Source organism: Natrix helvetica, assembly GCF_964273705.1.
Source record: "Natrix helvetica genome assembly, chromosome: 5".
In the NCBI taxonomy this organism is placed as follows: Eukaryota; Metazoa; Chordata; class Lepidosauria; order Squamata; family Natricidae; genus Natrix; species Natrix helvetica.
Genome location: NC_138551.1, coordinates 195,001 through 218,426, shown reverse-complemented (window position 1 = coordinate 218,426; position 23,426 = coordinate 195,001). Strand labels below are relative to the sequence as shown.

At 48.8% G+C, this 23,426-nt stretch overlaps 1 protein-coding gene across 12 annotated transcripts in view; it reads left to right on the top strand.

The window, feature by feature from the left end:
• Nucleotides 1-23,426, top strand: part of DLG1 (discs large MAGUK scaffold protein 1) — an 87,199-nt gene that overhangs the window by 24,317 nt on the left and 39,456 nt on the right. For 3 of the 12 annotated variants that reach the window (XM_081956025.1, XM_081956023.1, XM_081956021.1), the window contains exons 5-11: nucleotides 721-822; nucleotides 6,522-6,617; nucleotides 9,417-9,470; nucleotides 12,650-12,700; nucleotides 13,402-13,526; nucleotides 16,365-16,534; nucleotides 16,807-16,943. In XM_081956025.1, the coding sequence (XP_081812151.1) occupies nucleotides 721-822; nucleotides 6,522-6,617; nucleotides 9,417-9,470; nucleotides 12,650-12,700; nucleotides 13,402-13,526; nucleotides 16,365-16,534; nucleotides 16,807-16,943 (735 nt within the window). Of the gene's footprint in view, nucleotides 1-720; nucleotides 823-6,521; nucleotides 6,618-9,416; nucleotides 9,471-12,649; nucleotides 12,701-13,401; nucleotides 13,527-16,364; nucleotides 16,535-16,803; nucleotides 16,944-23,426 lie in introns of all 12 variants that reach the window. The other 9 variants (XM_081956024.1, XM_081956022.1, XM_081956017.1 and 6 more) reach the window with 5 other exon arrangements.

Sequence of the window (23,426 nt, the reverse complement as noted above, 5' to 3'; positions counted from 1 at the left end):
TCACAAGAGCACAGAATCCAGCCTCCTCTCCTCACTCTCCTGGTCAGACCTTGCCTGGAAGGCCGGGTCCAGTCCTGGACACTAGCAGGCTGATGCAGCTCCCGAGGAGGCCGGGTGAAGGACTCTGGACTGACAAAGCGCTGGGAGGAACAGCTCAAGATCCTAGGGAAGTCTGTCTTGCAGAAGAGCAGGCTTGGGGTGGGGGTGGGGGTGAATGCAGTCTTCAGAGACTCAAAAGCTGAGGCTTCCTTTAGGCCGAGAGAGCAGGGAGGTTGCCCAGAGGGCTAGGCTTAAGGACAGGTGGGTGAAATTGCAAGTCAGACACTAGGAAGAATTTCTTTTTGCTAGGAACTGCCAACAAGATTACTTCTTGGATAGTAGGTCTCTGCTATGTGTCGTCCCCCCCCCCCCCCGCGACCCAGACACTGACCGATCCTGCCTGGAGCAGGAGGTGGAGGTCATTTCAAGCCTGTCCCTCAAGGGGGTTGCTACTGGGCCATTTTTATCTGAGCTGGGGTGCTGTGCGTGCTGTGTCTTTTCCAAGAGGGGCAATCAAAACTCCATTTGGGGTCAGTAAGGGTCCCCTTGTCTGTTTCATGGGCACGAGGAGTCCCCTTTTCGGCAAAGGAGGGGCCTGGAAGGAGCCCCTCCCCCAGGAGTTGGCATTTGGGGCACATGCCTTGGGTCCCACCCTTGACTCCTTTTCGTTGCTGCTTTTAGACACCAGAAGCTGCTCTTCTTCCTCCTCCTCCTCCTCCTCCTGTTGTCACTGCTCTGCCAGTTCCTGCCGAGGCTTCACTCATCCCATCTTCCATCTCACAGGTTTTTATTCATTTAATGCCATTTGCGTACTAATTGATGGCGGGTGCTTTGTTTCTGTGGCTGCACGCAGACTGGGCTACTCAGAGGTGGGGAAGACGGTGAAGGGAGGGTTTTTTTTTTTTTTTTCGTGTCTATGGTCTTGTTCACCCCAAGAATCTACTGCATAGGTTGTCCTTGACTTACAACCACAATTAAAACCAGAATTTCTGTGGTTGAGCAAGGAGGCTGTTAAGTGAGTTGCCTTTTTTGCCATGGTTGTTAAGCAAATCACTGCAGCTGTTAAGTGAATCACATGGCTGTTAATAAATCTGACTTCCCCTGTTGACTTTGCTTGCCAGAAACTGGAATGCGGCAACTGTGGTAAATATCTGCCAGTTGCCAAGTGCCTGAATGTGTCAATAGCTGTAACACAAGGGACAGTTGTAAGTCGCTTTATTCAGTGCCTTTTAAACTTTGAACTCCATTGCTAAATGAATGGCTGTAAGTCAAGGACTTCCTGTATTTTGACTTATAATGGGGTGGGGGGTGGGGGGAAGGCATTAGAGAAAAGATTTAAAGATGGACTGGAGCTGACTAGCCCTCCCTGTTTCCTGGGCAGCATTAACCGCTGGATTCCCAGATCCCTCTGGATCACCAACCGTCCAATCCCCACATTTGTCTGGCTTTGCATGTTGGGTGACCCCAGCTGGTGTCCTCTGGATTGAGCCTTGGCTGAAGGATGTGGGGCTCGGGAGCAGGTGGTCAGAATCTGCTTGGGGTAGCTCCCTGGCTACCTGGTTTGCATGCGTGGACCCTCAGCGCTTGGAGGCCTCTTGTACTCCCTCTAGAATGCAGTCCGACCCTCCTGCCCTGCCCCCTCCCCTCCCTCTCAGCCTCCCAGAGGCTTCCAAAGCTCAGCCTGGGCCTGAGTACTTCCCATGTTATTTTTCATGGCCCACATTAGAACAATGGCTTCTGAAATAGTGCTGGAAATGTTTGTTTGATTGACATGATGGCATGGTATATATTTTGTTGTTTTTTTCTAAGCACAGCCCAGTGTGTTGTTGATAAAGGCTGTGAGCCATCTAAAATAAATGTGGGTTGCTTTTAGGCAGAGATCAGCGTGGCCAGGTGGGGATTAGGATGGTGGGCAGGTGGACCCTGCCTCGACTTCTCTTTCACCCATGCCAGAAAGATGCCCCCAACTCAGCCTTGCTTGAACAGGAGTCCCGGCAGGTTCCCCTTCTGCAAAGCCCTTGTCGGATGGCCCCTCTGCTGGTGCAACGTTGGCTGAGGCAGCCTTGCAAGGAAGGAGATGGCTCAGGCAGCTTCCCATGGGTTAGGCTGGCATAAGCCAAATTTTAGGGCATGTCACTTAATGGGGTGAAAATTAATTTTTGCAATTTTTTTCAGTGAGGGGTTATAAAAATATGTGTTTTTACACTAAGGATTCAAATCCACAGTTATTTTTGCCTTTGCACAACGTTTAGCTTGGTACGGTGAATCCACATCTGATCTTACACCCAACAAAAGTCGCTTGTAACCCAAATACTGTTAACTTTATCTTCTCAAAATTACACCGGGTGCTACAAAAATTAAAGTTTTTTTTCTAAATGAATCTTATCTAGCTAAGGAAAAAAAGTAATCCATGCAGTCATAAACTAGTTATCTGAGTTACAAAAATGTTTAAGCGAGTTTTATCAAGTCTTGTTTTGATTGTCCCAAAGGTGCTTTTTCAAGAGGCAACTGGATTTTCTTGTTTTGATTCCTTCTTCGACATCAGCTGCCAACTTGCCTCCTGGCCTATGATATAGCCCTTACATGTCTCATGTATCTACACCCGTGATGGCATACCGGAAGTGACACACAGAGCCATCTCTCCGGGCATGCCAGCCATTGCCTGTTGCTCTTCTGGCTTCCGACGCCGGCTAGCTGGTCTTCATGCACGTGGGAGCGCCGGAAACCAGAAGAACATTCACTCGGTATGCATGTGTGCACCGGGCGGCTGTTCTTCAGGTTTCCAGTGCGTGCATGCGCACTGGCCACCTTGTCTTCCGGTTTCTGGCACGCATGCATGTGTGAAGATCAGCTGGCTGGTATGCATGCGCATGCCGGAAACCGGAATATCATCTTCCTGGAGCACACGTGTGCACCGAGTGGCTGCTCCTCCAGTTTCCAGCATGTGTGCTACCATTTCGGTGCCGAAAAAGTTCGCCAACACTGGTCTACACTTTGCTTGCTGCCTCTATAACTTTTTTCACTCATCTCTCTATTGATTGATGTGGCACAGTGGTTAAAGTGCAGTACTGCAGGTTACTTCTGCTGACTGCCGACTGCCTGCAATTTGGCAGATCGAATCTCACCAGGCTCAAGCTCGGCTCAGTCTTCTGTCCTTCCGATATTGGTAAAATGAGGACCCAGATTGTTGGGGACAATATGCTGACTCTGCAAACCACTTAGAGAGGGCTGTAAAAGCCCTGTGAAGCGGTATATAAGTCTAAGGGCTATTGCTATTGGGCATGACAGGGCCCCTGTGGTACTTGGTTTGACAATGAACTTCTATATTTCCGCTGTTGTCCGTTTGCACATCAAAGGGGGCTCATATGCATACTTCATAAGGAAAGATGGAATGTTTATTTTTGCAACTGAAAAATAATAAAAATTCTTTATAATAATTTTTTTAAAAAAGATAGCTCATATACATCTTCAGACCAGTCAATCAGCTCCAGCAGAGTGGATGCTCTGGCATTGATTAAAGGCATTTTTCTTGCACATAGAGAAAAATCTCCCAGCGTGTCATCATCTGCACCCCTCAAATCAAATGATCTTTTGCACACCAGGTCTCTTCTGGCGAATGTCACTTGGACACACGAGTGTCTGGATTATCATTGTACTGAAAGTCTACCATAATACAATACAATAGTAGAGTTGGAAGGGACCTTGGAGGCCTTCTAGTCCAACCCCCTGCCTAGGCAGGAAACCCTATACCGTTTCAGACAAATAGCTATCCAACATCTTCTTAAAGACTTCCAATGTTGGGGCATTCACAGCTTCTGGAGGCAACTTCTGTTCCACTGATTAATTGTTCTCACTGTCAGGAAATTTCCCTCTTAGTTCTAAATTGCTTCTCTCCTTGATTAGTTTCCACCCATTGCTTCTTGTTCTACCCTCAGGTGCCTTGGAGAATAGTTTGACTCCCTCTTCTTTGTGGCAACCCTTGAGATATTGGAACAATGGTATCATGTCTCCCCTAGTCCTTCTTTCTCTTAAGCTAGCCATGCCCAGTTCCTGCAACCGTTCTTCATATGTTTTAGTCTCCAGTCCCCTAATCATCTTTGTTGCTCTTCTCTTTTTTTTAAACGAACTTTACATGGACTTCCCTCGGGAGATTGTTCTTTTTTGCGTAGTTTGTCTGGATTCTATAGGTCTCATTGATCTCACTTGGCATCTCATCCTTTCCTATTCCCAAAGCCTTTGCCATAAGGTCTGCCATCATGTATGGCAAATGCTCGCCTTTTTCTTCCTTTACATTCTGAAACTGTAGAAATTGAGCCTCTTTCTCCGATTCTAATGTGAGGACCGTTAACTCAAGTTCTTTGTTTGCCTGGGTCAGCCTAGAACCCAGCTCCTCCATTTTTTTCTCCTCCTCCTCCTCCGTCCTTCCTTCTATTACGTTTATTCTTTGTTCGTTTTTGTTGATCTGTTCCTGGAACTTCCCAAATTTATCATCCATCTTCTGGATCCTCTCCTTTAGTTCTCCAATATCGTTTCTTATTTCACCGATATCCTTTTTCAGTTCTTGGTGGTTTTTAGCCATTGGTTTGGTTTGGTTTGGTTTATTTGGATTTATATGCCGCCCTTCTCCAAAAGGACTCAGGGCGGCGTACAACATTAAAAAACACACATCCCAAAAGTTAAAAAAGATTAAATCCATATCCAAAAAAGCAAACCGAATTAAAAAAAAAACAATACATTTAAAATAAGTTAAAATTAAAATTAACAGGCCAGGCCGGCTTGCTGGAAAAGCCAACTTTTTAGGGCGCGTCGGAAGGACCGGAGGTCGGGGATTATGCGAAGCTCCGGGGGCAGCTCATTCCAGAGGGAAGGGGCTCCCACAGAGAAGGCTCTCCCCCTGGGGGTCACCAGCCGACACTGCCTGGCCGACGGCACCCTGAGGATCCCAACTCTGTGGGATCGTACTGGACAGTGGGAGGCTACTGGTGGCAGTAGGTGGTCTCGCAGGTACCCTGGGCCTAAGCCATGGAGCGCTTTAAAGGTCATAATTAATACCTTGAATCGCACCCGGAAAACAACCGGCAACCAGTGCAGGCCGCCTAAAAGGGGTGTAACATGGGAGCACCTAGGTACCCCCATGACAACCCGCGCGGCCGCATTCTGGACCAGCTGAAGCCTCCGGGTGCTCTTCAAGGGCAGCCCCATGTAGAGAGCATTGCAGTAGTCCAGGCGAGAAAGGACGAGGGCATGAGTGACTGTGCACAGAGCATCCCGATCCAGGAAGAGGCGCAACTGACGTACCAGGTGAACCTGGTAAAAGGCCCCCCTGGTCACGGCCGTCAGGTGTTCTTCTAAACTAAGCCGCGTATCCAGGAGGACTCCCAGATTGCGAGCCTTCTCTGAGGGGGCTAAAATTTCTCCCCCTATCGTCAAAGATGGAACAAGATGTATAAATCGGGATGATGGAAACCACAGCCACTCAGTCTTGTCTCTTTCATAGTTTGTAATATCATCTGAAGCTCCTTGGTTGAATTAGATCTTTCTCTCTGGAGCATATCCTCAGAGGATCTTTGGTTCAAAGGACTGGTGGTCACTAGAGACGGCTGGGATGCGGGCTTCCTCCCCCGTGCCAGTTTTCATTAGATTTGTAACGCTTGTCATTTTTTTGAAGAATTGGATCCCTAATTTAGATATTTTCCAGAACTCCCACTTTCTTCTCTCACTCATAACTTCCTCCAGTCTTTCTTTCTTTCTTTCTTTCTTTCTTTCTTTCTTTCTTTCTTTCTTTCTTTCTTTCTTAATTCCTTCCTTCCTTCCTTCCTTCCTTCCTTCCTTCCTTCCTTCCTTCCTGCTTTCTTCCCTCTCCCTCTCCTCCCTTTCCCTCTCCTTTTCCCTCTTCCACTACTCAATAATCAATTTTAAGGGGTATTAAAGGGTAGTATGATCTATATATCAATAGATTCGTATATTATATGAAAACAGCTATCATAGAAAGAGAATGAGAGAGACTTGTCAATGTATCACTATATATACATATGTATCGCACTTATAATATTCCTATATTTCTATATTTCTATCAATCTATTCTATTAACCTAAGAGTAAATTCTAAGAGTGAATTCCTTATAATTATTGATTATATTGTAATCAAACCATCTCCTTAATTAATCAATACTAATGCCAATAATGTCAAAAATGGTGGAATTAATAATCTTATAGAAATAACAATACCAAAGACAATAACAATATGTTCCTTTGATAATAGTCTTATAACATTAATTCCTAACCTTTAAGTTCAACCTTACATATGACTCTCCTAAATTAAGTGATTATATAAATATTCCGAGTCCCCTTGGTCCGGTAAATCTTCTTTCTCTCTGATCGTTTCCTTTAATAATGTCCAAAGATTAACATCAATGTTCTCCCATAGTCAGGTCTCTTGTTATCCAAGGGGTATAGTCACCAACAGTTCTGTTTTCTCTTAAGGTATCCCATAGGAGGGGAAAATTCCAGATTTCGCCAGTAGATGTTACTCTTCCACAAGCTAACCAGATACAGACTAACAAGATACAGATGCCACGAGTAAGCGTTTTTCTTCTTCAGGCCTTCAATAATTAACTCATTTCCCCCTGAAGGTGTCCATGTTATCAAAGTTATTTACAGCGGCCTTTGTTGTGTTAACTAATTAAGTTTAGATTCGGCTCCTCAGATAGTTCAGAAAAGAAAAGAAAAGTCCACCCCACTCCTTCTTTGAGCCCCTTAATCTCTTGAACTGTTTTGGAATAAAAATACCTTCCACCAAGATCAGGAATCTGATAATCCACTCTCCTGCAGCTTCTCTGTAATAAATCCTCGCTTACTTTGAACTGCTAACAGCACTCTGGGACGGCCTTTACAGATCGCCCTTTTCCACGCCCAGGGTTATGAAGAAAATTTCAAGCGCAGACCATGAACTGCCATCCTATGATCCTGCCAAAGCAACCTTCTCTTATGATTTCCCTACAGGAAATCATCGGTTTACAAAAGTCTTTCAAGAAACCCCTCTGGATGCCAGACCCAGCTGCACTTCACGGAGCTCTCCGTTCAAGCAGCCATTCGTGCTGGCAGCTAGCCCCACCCCCATCAGAGCTCATCAAATTCTTGATCGATTTAGGGACTGCATAATTTTTTCTTGGGCTCTCTTGACTTTATTACAGTCAACTACAAGTCACTTTGTCTTCTTCGGTGATCGAGCCAGCATCTCCGAAGGTGACAGTGGTTGGGGCAGCTGTGGCATGTAGACCAACCCTGTATCTTATGCTCTGCATAGCGGCATTTGCTATTTCTAATCTATTATATTCCGTCTTCTCTTTTGAAATAGAGGGCAAGTGTGTTTGGTCTAAGGCAGCGATGGCGAACCTTTTTTGGCTCGCGTGCCACAAGTGAGGGGAGCGCGTGGGGATCGTGTGCGGGCATGCCGCACCCATAATGCAATGCGCGATCCCCTAGTGCGCATGCGCGCACAACATCCCCCCCCCCATTTTTACATGCTTTTTTTGCCCTCCCCAGGCTCCAGAGGCTTTATAGGAGCCTGGGGAGGGCGAAAAGAGCCTCCCCCGCCCCCCCGGAGGCTCTCCGGAGGCTTCAGGGAACGTCCGGAGGCTTCCCTGAAACCTTCGGAGCGCTTAAAACCACCCTCCGAGCAAACCGGAAGTGCTCGGAGGGTCGTTTTAAGCGTTCCGAAGGCTTCAGGGACCGTCTGGAGGCTTCCCTGATGCCTTCGGAGCGCTTACTTCCGGTTTGCTCGGAGGGTGGTTTTAAGCGCTCCGAAGGCTTCAGGGAAGCCTCTGGACGTTCTCTGAAGCCTCCGGAGGGCCTCCGGGAGGCGCGGGGGAGGCTCTTTTCGCCCTCCCCAGGCTCCTATAAAACTTCTGGAGCCTGGGGAAGGCGAAAAATAGCTTTTAAAAAGGTGAACTCAGTTGGCCAGCGCGCGCATGCACGCTGGCCAGCTAACAGGGCAGCGCCTCGCATGCCCTGACAAATGGCTCTGCGTGCCACTTGTGGCACGCGTGCCATAGGTTCGCCATCACGGGTCTAAGGCCTCTTCATTACTTCTATCACCTTCATCTTCCTCATCGGTCATCTGTCCTTCATTTTCAATTACTTCATTGTCAGCATCGAAATGTCTGGAATACTTCTCTGCTTATATTTACTTAGCGAGCCTTTGTCCCTCATTGTCTTGCCACTTCTGCCTTTTGACTGGTTGTTTCTGCTCAGGCACATCTGGCAAACCAATCGAGTGCGATCCAAAAGAACCCGTCTTGTCTCTCTGACCTTTAACAAAAGCCAGTTCCTTCCAAGGTATCTCCTTAGGCCAGGTGCAGTCAAGGTGAGCTTCCTTTTGGCAGCCACAGAAGGGCAGTTGAATTTGGCACACAGAACAAGCTGGGGATGCTTGAGGATGTCAAACCGTTTGTCAAGTTTCGTAGTTAATGTCTCTTTGACATTTAGCTTTCCTCTACCAAGAGAGATGTTTCTGGCTTGATCCCAGCTCTCTTGGATCATAGTCAAGATTGTCACTTGTGAATTTACAGTAGGGGTCACAAAAGAACTGTCTGCTCGTTCCCATTGTTCAGGCCCTTTGGGATATAGATCTCTTGCAAAACCGGCTGGCCGAAGGTAACACCCTCCCATTCTGTCCTGCTTAATCATGATCCCCCCCCCCCACACACACACACCTAAGGACACTGTGGTTCTGCCCTTGAAGAGAGGCGGAAGAATCTGGGCGTGTTGAGCCTTGAGAAAAGAGGAGGGACGGACGGAGCGTGTCGTAGCCCTCTTCAAAGCCCTGAAAGCCTGTCTGGTTGGAGAGGGCCCCGGGGGGGGGGGGTCGGTCTCCTTCATGGCTCAGAATCACGGGCCCAGGCCAGAGCCAGGCTGAGTAGGAGCCTTTGGCAGGGGGCTGGATGAAGGGCTTTGCTCAAAGGAAGCTTCTGTGAAGAGCCCGGCCAAGGGTCTTGGGGGGGGCCACCATTAGCCATGACTGCTGGGATGTGGGGGGCTAATGGCAGGAGGCCTAGTTGGATATGACCTGAACTTGGCTGTAGTTTCTGACTTTCAGCACCCAAAATAAAAGGTGGTAAAGTGGGTGGATCTTTGCAATGTGGCAAACTCTGAGCTCTCTGAATTTTTTCCCCTTTTCCTTTGAGCAGAGATTCCTGTGCTGGGGTGGGGAGGATGAGGGGGGCAGTGGGTTGGGACTGCATTGCTGACCAGCTCCAGAGCTTGAGATGGAAGAGCTGCTGCAGCAGCGAAAGGCCCGGGAACTGGGAGGGATATCAATTGGGAGGGTGGAGGGTCAGACTTCTTTTAATGTCTTAATTTTGCATTTTTGATTTCAAGGCAAATCCCCCTCCAGTCGTGGTAAACACAGAAACGCCGGAGGCTCCAACTTACGTAAGTTTCCCTTACTGCCTGAATGCTCAAATCTTTCTGAACTCTTTGAGAAAAGGCACTGGCTGGGTGTGGTGCCAACAGAGTTAAAGAGGATGGGGCAAAGCCAGGATAATGGCAGCACCGGAGGGGGAAGGGGCCCCTTGGACCTTGCCCTGGTTTATAGGTCCCCCATGAAGACAGGCGGAAGTGATCTGTGTGTGGGGAGGGCAAGGGGGGCAGGTCTGCGCAGGCTGAAAGTGCCAGGTGGGGTAGGAGTCTCAGGAGGCGCCCTGGGAGCCTCTCAGCCCTCCCCCCCCTCCCCCCTCCCTCAAATGGAGCTTCCCTTTTCTCCATTTTGCCCAAACAGCAATTAGCCTCTAAAACCCCAATGGCCCCTACGCCTGCACCATGAGTTCGCCTGCCTCCACTGTGCATGAATTCTGGCTTGGGTTAAATGTGACCTGGTATCAATTTATAAACCATATCAAACTGAATTTTGGCCTATTTGAACCTGCACTAATCGCAGTCGGCTGTTAGAGGTTGTGTTGCTGGGACGGCTGCCAAGGCCTGTGCAGAGTGTGACCTCTGCACAAATTCATCTTGTGTGGCAGTTGCGCCCATTCTGGACTGGGACCAGCCTTGCTCATGCTCACTTGTGCCTCGTCTTTGCCTGATGGACTGCTTGGGGTACCCTACCTGGGGCTGCCCTTGGAAGACCATCTGGAGGCCGGAAGTAGCCCAGAGGGCCACAGTGCAAGGAGCTCGGGTGCTCAGCAGCTCAGCCAGGATAGGGCTCTGACGTGTCAGCTGCACTGCCCTTCCTTTTCCCTCTGGGTGCAATTCATAGGGAGAGCTGGGGGAGGGGCACAGAGGGCACCTGCTGGTCCTCTTTCTCTCTCTCTCTTGGCCTGGCCATTGCCCCCCCTCCTCTCTTGTGTTGTGGAATCACTTCGTGAGTTAGTGATTTTCCTGTGTGCCGCAGGAGAGTCCAAGCATGGGTTAAATTAGTCTGGTTGCCCAAGAACTGAGTTCAAATTCTTTGGCCATGCCTCCTGCTCCTCCTTAAGGCCAGATTTTTAGCTCAGTCTGGCCCATTCAGGGCGAATTTTAATCAGCTCCAGCTGCTTTTTAATTAATTTGTCTTGGACTCTCCAAATTATTCACAGGTTTTCTTATTTTGGTTTATTGTTTTTTCTTGGGTAACTTTTTTCTTTCGAGAATTTGTTGGAGTGAATCCTTTGCTTTTCCCTGTATTGCCTACGAAGGTGAGAGTATGGGGAGCGAGCTTGTGGGGGGTCATTGCCTTCCATGTTGCTAGGATCGGAGGCTCATTAAAAATCTGGCCTTAAGGAGGAGCAGGAGGCGTGGCCAAAGAATTTGAACTCAGTCCTTAGGCAACCAGACTAATTTAACCCATGCTTGAACACACCCGCAGCGCACAGAAAAAGACCCTTCAGGTAAGCCAATGGTCAGTCTCATTCCCAGCCAGCCACTTGCTTAACAGCTGCCGATAACTGGATTTTTTAATAGCATGTCCATTATTGGTGCTGGAGGCCTTCCAGCTCCAAATAGGAGAATTGCCTCCTGGGAGGCCTGTGGGTTTTCTTCCTCCTCACCAGCCTGCTTCCCAGCCTCTTCCTTTCAGCTGCCCTGGCTGGCTATGTTTGGGGAGGAGACCTCTTCCCACCAGATGCCAGTTGGCCTCTTGGCTTCTGCAGCCGTCCTGTGCCTGGGGCTTCCTGACAGAGGGCACCCATGGGTCCAGCCTGCAGGCAGCCTTCCTTCCAGTCCCCAGAGTCTGCCAGGGAGGACTGTCAAACTTGGCAAGGCCTCCTCTTTCAGTGTCCACAGGGAAACGCTGGGTAAAGTCACTCATCAGCTCAGGAGCCAGATGTACAGCTCAATCTGGGTTGTGCAGGTGAAGCTGGCAGCGTCTGGTCCCAGGCTATGGAGGTGATTCGGGTCTAGATGGGGCGGCACAGCTCAACCCTAGCCCTACCCCTGGGACGTTTTCAGCTTTGGCCTTGAATGGGTGTGTGTGTGTGTCGTTTCCCACCTGAGTTTTAATACGCAGTTTGAGGGAGACCTCCTGGACGCCCAGCTTCTGCCTGAAGAGCAGGTGGTGTCTGTGGCCGGAGGGCCCTTCCATCTGGTGCACCAGTTGTGCCCACCGAGAAGCCCTTTGCTGGCACCCCAGTACTTCACCGTTGCATGGTTGTCCTTGGAGGTCACCCGGAGATTGGTGTGAGGTGGGGCCTACGAAGTCTTCTTGGCTAACAATCGGAGGTGTTCAGTTAACAAAGGCATCCCCACCACTAAGTGATGTGCTCACCTGACCGAAGTACTTTAAAAGAGCATTCTGGTCCCAGCTGCTGCCAGACCTTGAGGACTGCCTGTAGAACAGCATCCCCCAGAACCATTTGGGCCCAACATCTGAGAATATCGAGCCCATCTGCCATTAAACCTTACTACGTCTCTCTCTCTCTGTGTGCAAAAGTTCAGGAATCTTGTGTTCTTGAGGTGGTGGCCTCCTGGATTCAAGGATTTATCGACTTGTAGTGTGTCCCGCAACTCCATCTCTGTCATCCATGCTTGTCCCAGTTGGAGGCCCATTTAAGATGAATTCTTCCCTCCGTCCACTCGGCTGCCTCTTCTGGGCCTTGACACTGTCTGGGATCACAGCCCTTCCGTTGCCCTCAGAGCCTGCCTTTTGATCACCCCCCATGGCTCCTTTTCCTCTCTTCCTCAGGCGCTTGTCCAGCTTCCTTTCCCCTCTTGGCAGTGGGGAAAAGTCTCACCCCACTTCCCCACTGGCACTTTTCCCGTGCCCTGCCAGCCCTCCTCTCTACCTTCTGAGATCTCGACTCCTCTGCTTGGCCACCCTGGAGGGTTTATGATGGAAGATGCAAATAAACACCCCTCCTTTGTGGAACGAGTAGCATTTCAAAGGGTGGCTCCGGAGACCACCGGCCACTGTTTCTGCGGGAGGAATTGCACCCATGGGCCGCCTCATTGGTTGTCTTTTTAAAAAAAAAGTAAACTCAAGCAAAGCTGGATGTGCTGCCACCGCAGTTAAAGAGGGTAGAGCAAAGCCAGGATAATGGCAGCACCGGAGCGGGAAAGGGCCCTTGGACCTTGCCCTGGGTGTTGGGAGTGTTGTCAGTAACCTCACCGTTTGCATGTTTTGTGCATTCCTTTAGGTGAACGGCACTGACGCGGAGTATGAATATGAAGAAATCACGCTGGAAAGGGTAAATCTCTGCTCTTTAATCCACTGAGTGAGTTCATTCATTCTACTGTCAGTTAGAATCCAGCTGGCCCAAGTGGGGAGGAAACGCATCCTTCCCCGTTTCTCTTTCTCAGTGGCTCCTGCCGGTCTTCCCTGCACAGTGGCGCCCGGTGCTCCCTCCCACTGGTTCCAGGCTCACTTAACCTAGTTAATCTGGCCATGCCAAAGCCAGGATGGGATCTTTGATTACCTCTTGGCATAGGTTAGCTAGCTGTCGACCAGCTCCTCTTGAAGGGTTGGTTCGAACCTGCCTGCAGGATTGGATTGCCAAGGGAAGCCATGCTCCCCATTTCCTGGCCGGCAAATCCCAACTTCCCCCCCCCCCCACCTTTTTAAGCAACACCCCCAACAACAAGGTTGGAGCAACCCTGGTTGTCATCTTTCCAGTCGCACTTCCACAAGTTCAGCCTACCCAGCCGTGTGGTTGTGAGTTCCTGGGGGTGGGGGTGGGGATCTTAAGCAGGTTTTTTTTCCATGTTGGGGTGGCAAGGAGGCAGGGCAGGGCAGGGGAGGGCTGGGCTGGCGTGGGCGCCAGTTCTCTTGCCAGCTGAGGGGGGGCTCCTGAGGTGCGTGGTTTCTCACAGGATCACGGCCTTCTCCCTTCAGGATGGCCCCTCGGCCACCCTGGCGCTCCTGGGCGGTAATCATGGGCTGTTTTTTCAGGGCAATTCTGGGCTGGGCTTTAGCATCGCAGGAGGCACAGACAACCCTCACGTGGAGGACGACTCCGGTGTGTTCATTACGAAGATCATCCCAGGAGGGGCGGCTGCCCAAGACGGGAGGCTGCGGTAGGTCTCCCCCCCCCCCGTCCTCCCCCCAGGCCATTGCTGGCAGGTGTGCAGAACCTGCAAGGTGGGCGTGGCTCTGCCTGCCTCAGTGGCGTCTTGATTGCCATACAACACATTCAACCTGCTTAGTGAATTAACCCCCATTTTTTGGGGTTTGCCCAGTACTTACGCTGCTGTGCTTACATAGCATCGTAGAGGGCATCAGTGGGACCGTAGATGTCAGAATCTGCTAGACCAACTCAAGGGGGAGGAGGGGAGGATATCTGGTTTGGTTTTGGAAGCCTTCCACAGTTCTTCCAGCCAGACTGTCCCACGGCTTCATGGCTGTTACTGTCAGTAAGTTCTAAGCTGCTTGAGGCCTTTTCTAGGAGTGAAATCCATTGATCCTTGGCCTGCTGCCTTCAGTCTCAGGGGGTCAGTTCCACCCTCTTTCCACACAGGGCTGCTGTCGCCTCTCTCTCTCTCTCTCTCTCTCTCCCTCTCTCTCCCTCCCTCTCCCTCCCTCCCTCTCTCTCCCTCTCTCTCCCTCTCTCTCCCTCTTTCTCCCTCTCTCTCCCTCTCCCTCTCTCTCCCTCTCTCTCCCTCTCTCTCTCTCCCTCTCTCTCCCTCTCTCTCCCTCCCTCTCCCTCCCTCTCCCTCCCTCTCTCTCCCTCTCTCTCCCTCTCTCTCCCTCCCTCTCTCTCCCTCTCTCTCTCTCTCTCTCCCTCTCTCTCCCTCTCTCTCTCTCCCTCTCTCTCCCTCCCTCTCCCTCCCTCTCTCCCCCTCTCTCCCCCTCTCTCCCTCTCCCTCCCTCCCTCCCTCTCTCTCTCTCTCTCTCTCTCTCTCTCTCTCTCCTCCTTTGTGACAAGCTCATCTCCCCTGTGGCTTCCATTGTTCTGCCTCTCCCTCCCAGCCTCTCTCCACTGAGCCTGCTCCGCTTTCCTCGCCTTTCCCAGCACCAAGACCAGAACCCCAGGAAACCCCCTGAGGGGCCGCAGGGCTCTCTAGAAGTCTGGATGCAGTTCTCCTATCAATGCAGCCCTGCCCAGTTAAACACCTGCCTTGAATTGACCCCAGGGTGGATACCGTGGGGAGGGGGTTCATTTGGGAAGGAGTTCGGTGAGATTGTGATGGGAGCGTAGATTCATTGTGTGCCGGGGAACAAGCGTTTTGCACGGCCCCTCTTTCCTCTGCAGCAGGTCACGAGGAGCGGTTGGATGCCTCCTCTCTCTAGCCCCTGGCGAACCCATCATCAAACAAACACATGGGAAACCATGTCAGTGCAGGATAATAAGTTTATTGTGCGTTTTGCGATTTAGAGAAATGGTACAATGAAGCAGGTGGGATGGAAGGATGGCAGTTTTTCATGAGAGTCGAATTTGGTGTGGCTTTACCTTTACCTTTATTTTCGATTTTTATACCGCCCCCTCTCCCCAAAGGGACTCGGGGCGGTGTACAGTAAAAAACAGATAAAATAGAATACAAACATACAAACATAAAAACATAGAAACATAGAAGAGGAGGCAATACAACACTGTACAGGTAAAGCAAATAAAAACAGTATATCAGCAATCCTAAAAAACACCCAATTAAAATTAAAATTACCCAGTTAAAATATATCTGCCAGGAGGTATAATAAGGTTATGAATGGTCCAGGCCGGCTAAACGGGGGTCCTTCTAGGCTCCTGCCTGATGGGCTGGGGTCTGCCATGGCTGCCAGGACCTTTGTACAGCTTTATGTGGTGGGGTCTAGAACAGGGGTGTCAAACTTAAGGCCCGGGGGGCGGATATGGCCTGCAGGGTGCTTAGATCTGGCCCGATGGGGCCACCCTGGAAGCAGTGAAAGGATCAACACACGGTGCTTCTGCCAGAGAAAACAGAGCTCGGGATGGTTGCATGTGCATGCGCACGCGCGCGCACCCCCCCCCCCCACACACACTAGCTCCGTTTTCGCTGGCAGAGGGTTGCAGGAAGCTGTTGCAGCCAAAAACGGAGCTTGGGACCCGGTTTTTGCTGGCACAGTGCCCGGGCCACCACAGGCTCCCCCAGCATGAGTGACGTTGAGCTGGCCATGCCTACCTGACCCCCCACAGTCAACCCTGATGCGGCCCTCAATGAAATTGAGTTTGACACTCTTGGTCTACTCTAGAACAACTCGCTGTGGCAAATTTAACCGCAGGACAATTCAACACTCTGTTGATCTTTCCATCCAGTTGCATTTCTTACTGGTGCCAGATATTTCAAGAAGTGCCTCACAGCGAAATGAGGCAGCATTCACACGTGGAGCAGATCTTAAAAGTTATTTAGTCCATGCCGATGCCCAAAGGAAGTGACCTGCTATTGGCATTAGGCGGGCATTCAGGCTGGTTTATTAATTTTCATAAACATCTGTCACCTCCTTTGGTGATTCAGAAATGTGCTCCAACCTCAGACCCTCCTCAGGTTCTTCCTTGAGATTTGCTGGAAGCAGCTTTAGAGCTTCCCCTCCGGGCCTCCGGTGGCATCCCCATTGCCTGAGCAGCTTCCTCCAAGGGCTCTGGCCACCCCTGCCTGTGCTTCCCTTGGCTGGCTGCAGCCAAGCATTGTTGCTGTCTTTTGTTCCTTGTCTTCCCTCTTCCCCACTGATTGGGGGGGGGGAGCCCCCAAAGGGGAGACAATGGAGAATAGAAGCAGGCTGCCCTAGAAGAGCAGGGAGGAAAGATGGGGGCAGCCCTGGGGTGGGCTGTTGTGTTCTTCAGAGTGCTGCTTTGCTCCGTGTTTGATCGGCCTCCAGTCAGTCAGAGCATTCAGATCTGCATCTGTACTCCCTCTCATGTCTGCACAAGCCGGATGTTGGAAATCTCCCCTCTCCCCATGCAGGGTGAATGACTGCATTTTGCGTGTGAACGAGGTGGACGTCCGCGATGTGACTCACGGCAAAGCTGTGGAAGCCTTGAAGGAGGCGGGCTCCATGGTCCGTCTGTCCGTCAAGAGGAGGAGGCAAACCACGGAAAGGGTGGTGGACATAAAGCTGGTGAAAGGGCCCAAAGGTTTGTCAGCAGTTCCGGGTAATGCTCCACCCTCCCCCCTTCTCCCAAAAGAGGGTCTCCCCTTTTCTGGATGCAGAGGGGCGGCCGTCTTGAGTCCCGACCTTGCCAGCGCTTCCGCTTGAGCCTGAACGAGGCAGAGCTGTTGGGATCCACTCTGGCGTGGCCGCCCTTGGAGAGCCTCTCAGCGGATTCCCTGCTGTCCCCGGGAGGGTCCTGGGTCCCTGCCGCATGGCTGTGTGTGGATGCTGACGGCCTTCGCTCTCCTGAAGCAGGTCTCGGGTTCAGCATCGCTGGTGGGGTCGGCAACCAGCACATCCCTGGAGACAACAGCATCTACGTCACCAAAATTATCGAAGGCGGAGCTGCACATAAGGACGGACGGCTCCAGATCGGAGACAAGTTGATGGCTGTGAGTAACTTTTGTTCTGGGTTTTTTGCACCCTTCCTTTGGGCTGTTCTGTCCTCTTTTAGCCTTGCTAGGACACTCTGTCTGACAACACCAGAGTGAGGAGTCTCAGGCGGAGGTGAAGGTTTGGAGATGAGTTGGCCTTCAGTTCCTCTTGGAGAAAGCTGGGATGCCAGGTGGTCTCACTGGTGTTCCTAGAGCAGGAAGGAGCCTGGAGCAAGAACAGGTTCTACAGGAAAGAAAATCGGCTTTAATTCTCGCCTATTTAATTGGAAGCCACCCAGAGCCACTTTGCAGGGGAGAGAAAATGGCATGAAAATGTACCACATTTTTCGGAGTATAAGACGCACCTGAGTATAAGACGCACCTGACTATAAGACGCGCCTAGATTTGAGAGCAGGAAAACAAGGAAAAACGTGTTCTGAACCAAATGGTGTAGTAATCTATTATTTAATAAAATACCAATGGATACCATTATAGCAGAATAATTTTTACAGCCATATATACTTTTTACAACTCTTCAACTCTGGCACTTGAAGTGCACAAGTCTTAAAACTGTAACCCGAACCCTTTAAAAAAAAACCAAAAAAGAACTTTATTTTTTAAAGCATTTTGCACCCGGGAAAAGTCAGAACAAGGCACGCCAGCCACACACCACCTCCACTGACTTTGAAGTCTTTCTCTTGCGCCGGCGGTCGTCCCTTCAACCTCCCACCCATGGGGGAAGCGTGGTGGTCCTCCTGCCTGGCAGCTGCTTGCTCCCCCTCCCCCCCCTGAATAGCATGGAGGCTGAGAAAAGGGAGAGGGGAGCTGCAGTGGGGAAGGAGTCTCCGGTAGTCGCAACAGCAGAAGCGGCAATAAATAAATAAAGCCAGTATTGAAACTGGGCCATACCAATGATATAAGTCCGTTATTTATGAGGTCAGCCACAGGTATTTGGAACTCTTGAATCTTTGAGCTCTGAACTCCTTAAATATGTTGAGCCAGATGAAACCCACTGCTGGGCTTTGGCCCTTGCTGTGACCCTCCGAACAGGCCTCCTTCCATGGCCCTCCCCCCTTTAGGGAAGGCCAGAAGGGCCCCCAGCCACTCCCTGCTTTTCGCCAGCCCTGGGCAGGGGTGCTGGGAGTGTCAGCGTGTTTATCTCAACTGCTGGATATGCATTTATTTTCTCTTGTTGTTGTTGTTGTTAGCTCAGAGTCACTATGATGAAACGGGGTGGGGGCACATAAATGAAATAAAAAACTGAGTTGTAATCGCATTGACTTACTTGCGTTCTCTCAGGAAAGTTCTATGAAGGATGTTGCACAGAAATATTTGTGCCCAGACGACACACTGCTTAAGGGGAGATGAAATGCTTATATTTTTTACAATGGAAAATAAATGAATAAAAATTCTTTTAAGAAAAGGAAAGTTCTCTGAAGGAGCTCCCAACCCTATCAAGGCAGCTTCAGAAAGACTAAAAGCACCATTGGCATACAGTGAAAAGCCAAGTGCAAACCGCAGAACTAGAGTCTGCCAAATCCCAAAACATTTCCACAGGCTGAGAAACTACCTGGCACCCCAGAGGGGTCCACTCGGAGAGAGAGCAGGTATTTTATGTGGGTGCCCGTGTCCTCTTACGACAAGGCCAGTTGGAATACCAAGTAGAGAGGGTCAGAAGCCCCCTCAGCCATAGCCAAGGCCTCCCAGTTAATGCCAAATCCAGAATCCCCAAATTCCATGTTTCACCCTTCCAAGAGAGATTGTTTTCCTCCTCTCCTGTACCATTCTCTGCCTTGCCTCCTTCCTCTACCCCTGAATCCCCCTCCCCACATCTGCATTTGAGGACTTGGAAGCCCCCACCCACCCCACTCGGCACAAGCCATTCTAGATGGAGGGACAGAGCTGAGAGTCCTCAGCCTATTGATGCTATTTCAGCTCTGTTGTCTATATAATTTTCTCCGATGGTTTCATAGGATTTTAGGATTAAGACGGGATTATTTAGGCCGTTGAGTCTTAACTCCTTGCGCTCATACACAGATCACTCTGCTTGAGATGAATGCAATCAAGACAAAATAAAGTGGAATAATTAAAAAAATAGAGGCATGATTTGGAAATCATGCCTCTATTTTTGCATTCTAAACCTGCATTTGCTTTTTTAGCAGTTTTATGACACAACTGACTCACACAGTTCTCAGGCAACTGCTGAATACCAACAATTTTTTCCACAAACATTGTTGTCAAGGCTGCATCCTATATTTATGGATTTGATTTTGTTTGCTGGGAAACTTTGTGTTGGTCTCTTACACCCACTTCTCTGCGCAAGAACAACGTTGCTGGGTCAGGTCAGCGCCCACCTTATTCCAGACAGTGGTGGTTGCTCAGCCAAAAGCCAGAGATGTACCCCTCTCCCCACCGTATGATCGCTGTTACAGTCAGCATGCATTGTCTTGTGCCTGACCTGCGTTGTTTTTATTCTCTCCCCATTGCAAACCAGAGAGATCGGAGAGGAAGGGTTTGCAAGAGAGTCTTCTGCATGCTAAGAGCAATATAATTACACTGGCAGCCTGGGGCTAGATGCGATGGGTACATGATACACGCAGTTTACATTACTACCTTGAAATCTCTTCAGTCCAATCTTTGCTCTCTGAGAGGGGGTTGGGGGTTGGGGAAAACAAGCAATTTTTTAAAAAAGTGTTTTTTTTTCATTTTCATAACAAATAGCCACATGTATACTATTACATAACCAACATTATATTGTTAAAGGTTTACATCAATTTGTCTTACCATCAACCTCCAAAAACGATTATTGGCTCTTCTGCTTTCCTTACACCGCATTTATACCCTATCCATCACTTTCTTCCCCCTCTCTCCTCCTCCTCCCTACCTCCTTTCTTCCCAATGTTGTCACTTCTCTACTTCCCCTTCCTCTTCCCTCCTCTCTCCCCTTTTCACTCCTTCTTTCTCTCCTCCTCTTCCCCCCGCCCTCTCTCCTATCCCTCTCTTCTTCCCTTACCTCTCTCCTCTACTCTGCACTCTTCATCTCATTTACTTGGTGTATTTCAACCTCTGAGCGAGCTCCATTTCATGTTGATGGTATTTATAAATCCATCTTAATATACATCTTTAATTTTAACATATATCTTCCTTCTTTATTTTTTGAAAGAAAAAAAGTATACATATATGTAGTTATATTTTAAACACCACCACCCCCAAGACTATTTTTGGTCAGGATGTAGACCTGGTTATGATTCCCAGCTATTATCATCATTATATTTATATAGTTATACATCCTTACATGCCCCAAATTCGTAATTCTGTCTTTATAATCTTAATATTTTTCCATTATAAGTATATTTCGTGCTTCCCCTCCATTTTTCCATATCTTGACATAGCTTACCCTTAATTGTCTTTAAATAACAATCCTTACTGTTCAATGTTCATTACAATTACATTAATCTACTATGTAGAATAACAAGCGGTACACACCTCACTTTGTTCATTTTCTTAAGAGTTCTATATGTGAACATATTTCATATATTTTAACCTATTCTTAATTGTCGTTCTGTTGTCATATTTAATCAATTAGCAACTCAGTTTAATTATCATGTATAAAAGTGAATCACATACATCTACTTTGCATTCTCCACATAACAGTTTCATATTTGTCCATATTCTGTATATTTTAACCTTTATTTAATTATCTTTCCATTATCATATTCAGTCAGTTAGCAACTCTGTTTAATTATCATATATAGGAGTAAACAACACATCTCAACTTTATATTTCCCATATAACACTTTCTAATTATCTGATTTTTTCCTAGTAAGTATTTTGTCCCATTTCTCTATTCCTGTCTTCTCCCTTTTCTTTGTTTTGACATGTCCACCATGTTCAATTTTCCCCAAGCCACTGTCAAACCCAGTGAAATCTTTTGTATTTCCCTTTATTGGGGCATAACCCCCCTCTTCAGTTTTCCCTATGCCACTGTCAGACTCAGTGAGATCTTTTGTCTGGTTTTTATTTCCTTTTGTTGGGACACATCTTCCCTTTTCAATTTTCCCTATACCACTGTCAAACCCAATGAAGTTTTTTGTCTGCTTTTTATTTTCCACTGTTTCTACCACTTCTCCCCTCTTCTTCCTTCACTTCTTCTTTCACTTCCTGTTTCTCCTCACTATCTAATTTCAAAATTATATTTATACTTGATTTTAATGAGTTATGCATAGTTTTTATAATTTCATGTAGTTCTTCAAATTCCCACCTTTCCATAATGTCCAGTTCCAAAATTACAGTTAATTATACAGTTCTTGTTTCAGAGTTCTGGTCCACCTTAAATTTAGCTAATTCAGTTAATGTGAAGAGGAAGAGAAGCAGGTGCCATCTTGATCCTTTCTTCTCCCTCCGACAAAAAACTTCGTATTTTCCCAGGTCTTGATTTTATTTTCTTCCCCTTGTTACCTTCCACCTCTCATTGGTTAGAGTGTCTTAAAATGCCGTATTTTTCGGAGTATAGGATGCACAGGAGTATAAGACGCAGCAAGGTTTTGAAGAGAATTTTTTTTTAAAAAGGTTTTGCATTTTGTCAAAAAAAGTCTTTAGGAAGCTTATAGATTGCTGCTGGGGGGGCAAAAAACGGGCTGTTTTTCGCTCATTTCTGCCCTCTCCAGCCCCCAGGAGCTCTCTGAAAGCCTTCTAAAAGCTATGCACGGCCATTTTGGTGAAGCGGGTGGAGTTTTGGGAGGCAAAAAAAAGCTGTATTCAGTGTATAAGATGCACCCAGATTTTCAGCCTCTTTTTTGAGGGAAAAGTGTGTGTCTTATACTCTGAAAAATATGATATGTTAATTAGAACAAACTCAAACACAGCAAGTCTTGTTGGTGTCAGCCTCTGCTTTGCTGCTTGCTTTCGGCTGCCAATGAAATGGGGAGGAGGGAGATAAGGCGGTATTTGGGAGGGGAAACTTAAGCACAGGGGTGAATGAAGAAGGGAGTGCATGCTGCAGATAGTGGAATTGCCGCCAAGGCCAACCGTCTGGCATACCAACCTGATGATGGGTTTTGAAGCTGCAGCCCACATGACACCTATGGGGTGTGCGGATTGGACTGGGGGATGGGGTTACTAGGGGGAGGGAGTTGGGTCACATATTGATATCTATGATTATGCGTGCTTTTGCCTCAGATCTTGCTTTGCTTAGCTGCTATCTACTCATAACCAGTAAAAGTACTCTTAATTCTGAAATATGGAGTTGAGTGGTTTCTTTCTTGGTTACTGATGGAGGCTGCCCTGACATTAAGCAAGATCTCAGTTTCGCATTCAACCCGGAGTTAACACCTGAGGGGAGTGCAATAAAATCCCAAACTTCAAAAGAATGTCCCACCAGGCAGTGACCAGGAGGAAGACATGAGAGCAACTGCATCCTCATGCCCTCTGGAAACGGAGCGAATGGCTGGACTACACTTGGAAGAACAATCCGTTCGCCCCAGATGGACATTGGGAGTGGGGCAGAAGTATGATCCCGAGGAAACTCCGTTTGGGGTCACCACAAGGAGACAGAGGCGTCCAGCCGCTGAGTGGCAGGAGGTCGAGGAGGAGAACCTTATGATGTCTCAGGCCATGAAACTCTTCGAAGAGGCTTGGGAGAGGTGATGTTTACATGAGAGTGGTCCTGGAAGAGAAGATCTTCTCCCAGAAACAGAGGGGAGAACTGCAGAGGGTCTGTTCTGCCCAAGAGAGACTGGGGCCCTGGATGGGGGTGATGAGCAGAACGAACGAGCCTCAACCCCAGTAGCAGCGGCCGCCAGAGCCATCCCAAGACGGGGAGGGCCCCCCCGCAGACGCCGGATGGCCAAAGTTCCTCCACTTGGAATGAAATTCGGTGGGGAGGCAAAAGATCTAGGTTTTTTTCTCGTTCAAGTGTGGAATTACATGCGTCAGTTTGGTGAGGATTTGCCTACAGAAGAAGCCAAGGTAAGAATTGTTACCCTGGCATTAGAAGATAAAGCGGCTGCTTGGATGGTTGCTCTGCATAACGCAAATTCCCCCCTACTGAGAGATTACAATAGGTTCATGGCTGCCCTGAGGAAACTGATGATCCGCTCACAGAGCGAAAAGCCAGAACTAAATTTAAAACCCTCACCCAAGGAAACAGGCCCGTTGCTGAATATACGCAAGAATTTCGGGAATTGTCTGTTTATATGAGGGGTTGGTCCGAACAAGCCCTGTTGGATGGCTTCATGGACGGTTTAAACAAAGATATATACCAGAACTGTGTAAACAGGGGGGCTCCCCGCACGTTGCAGCACTGGTATGAATTGGCAGCGGATGTGGAAATTGATTTGGCCCAAGACAAGTACTGTGATGGCAGTGAAAAAGAGAAAGCTACTCCCCCCCCCCAAGGCCCTCCAAAGAGCTCCAAAAGGAGGGAAAAGTTGGTCTACTAGCAAGCCCCGAGTCATCATCTGTTTCCGTTGCGGGAAGGAGGGGCACATCGCAGCAAACTGC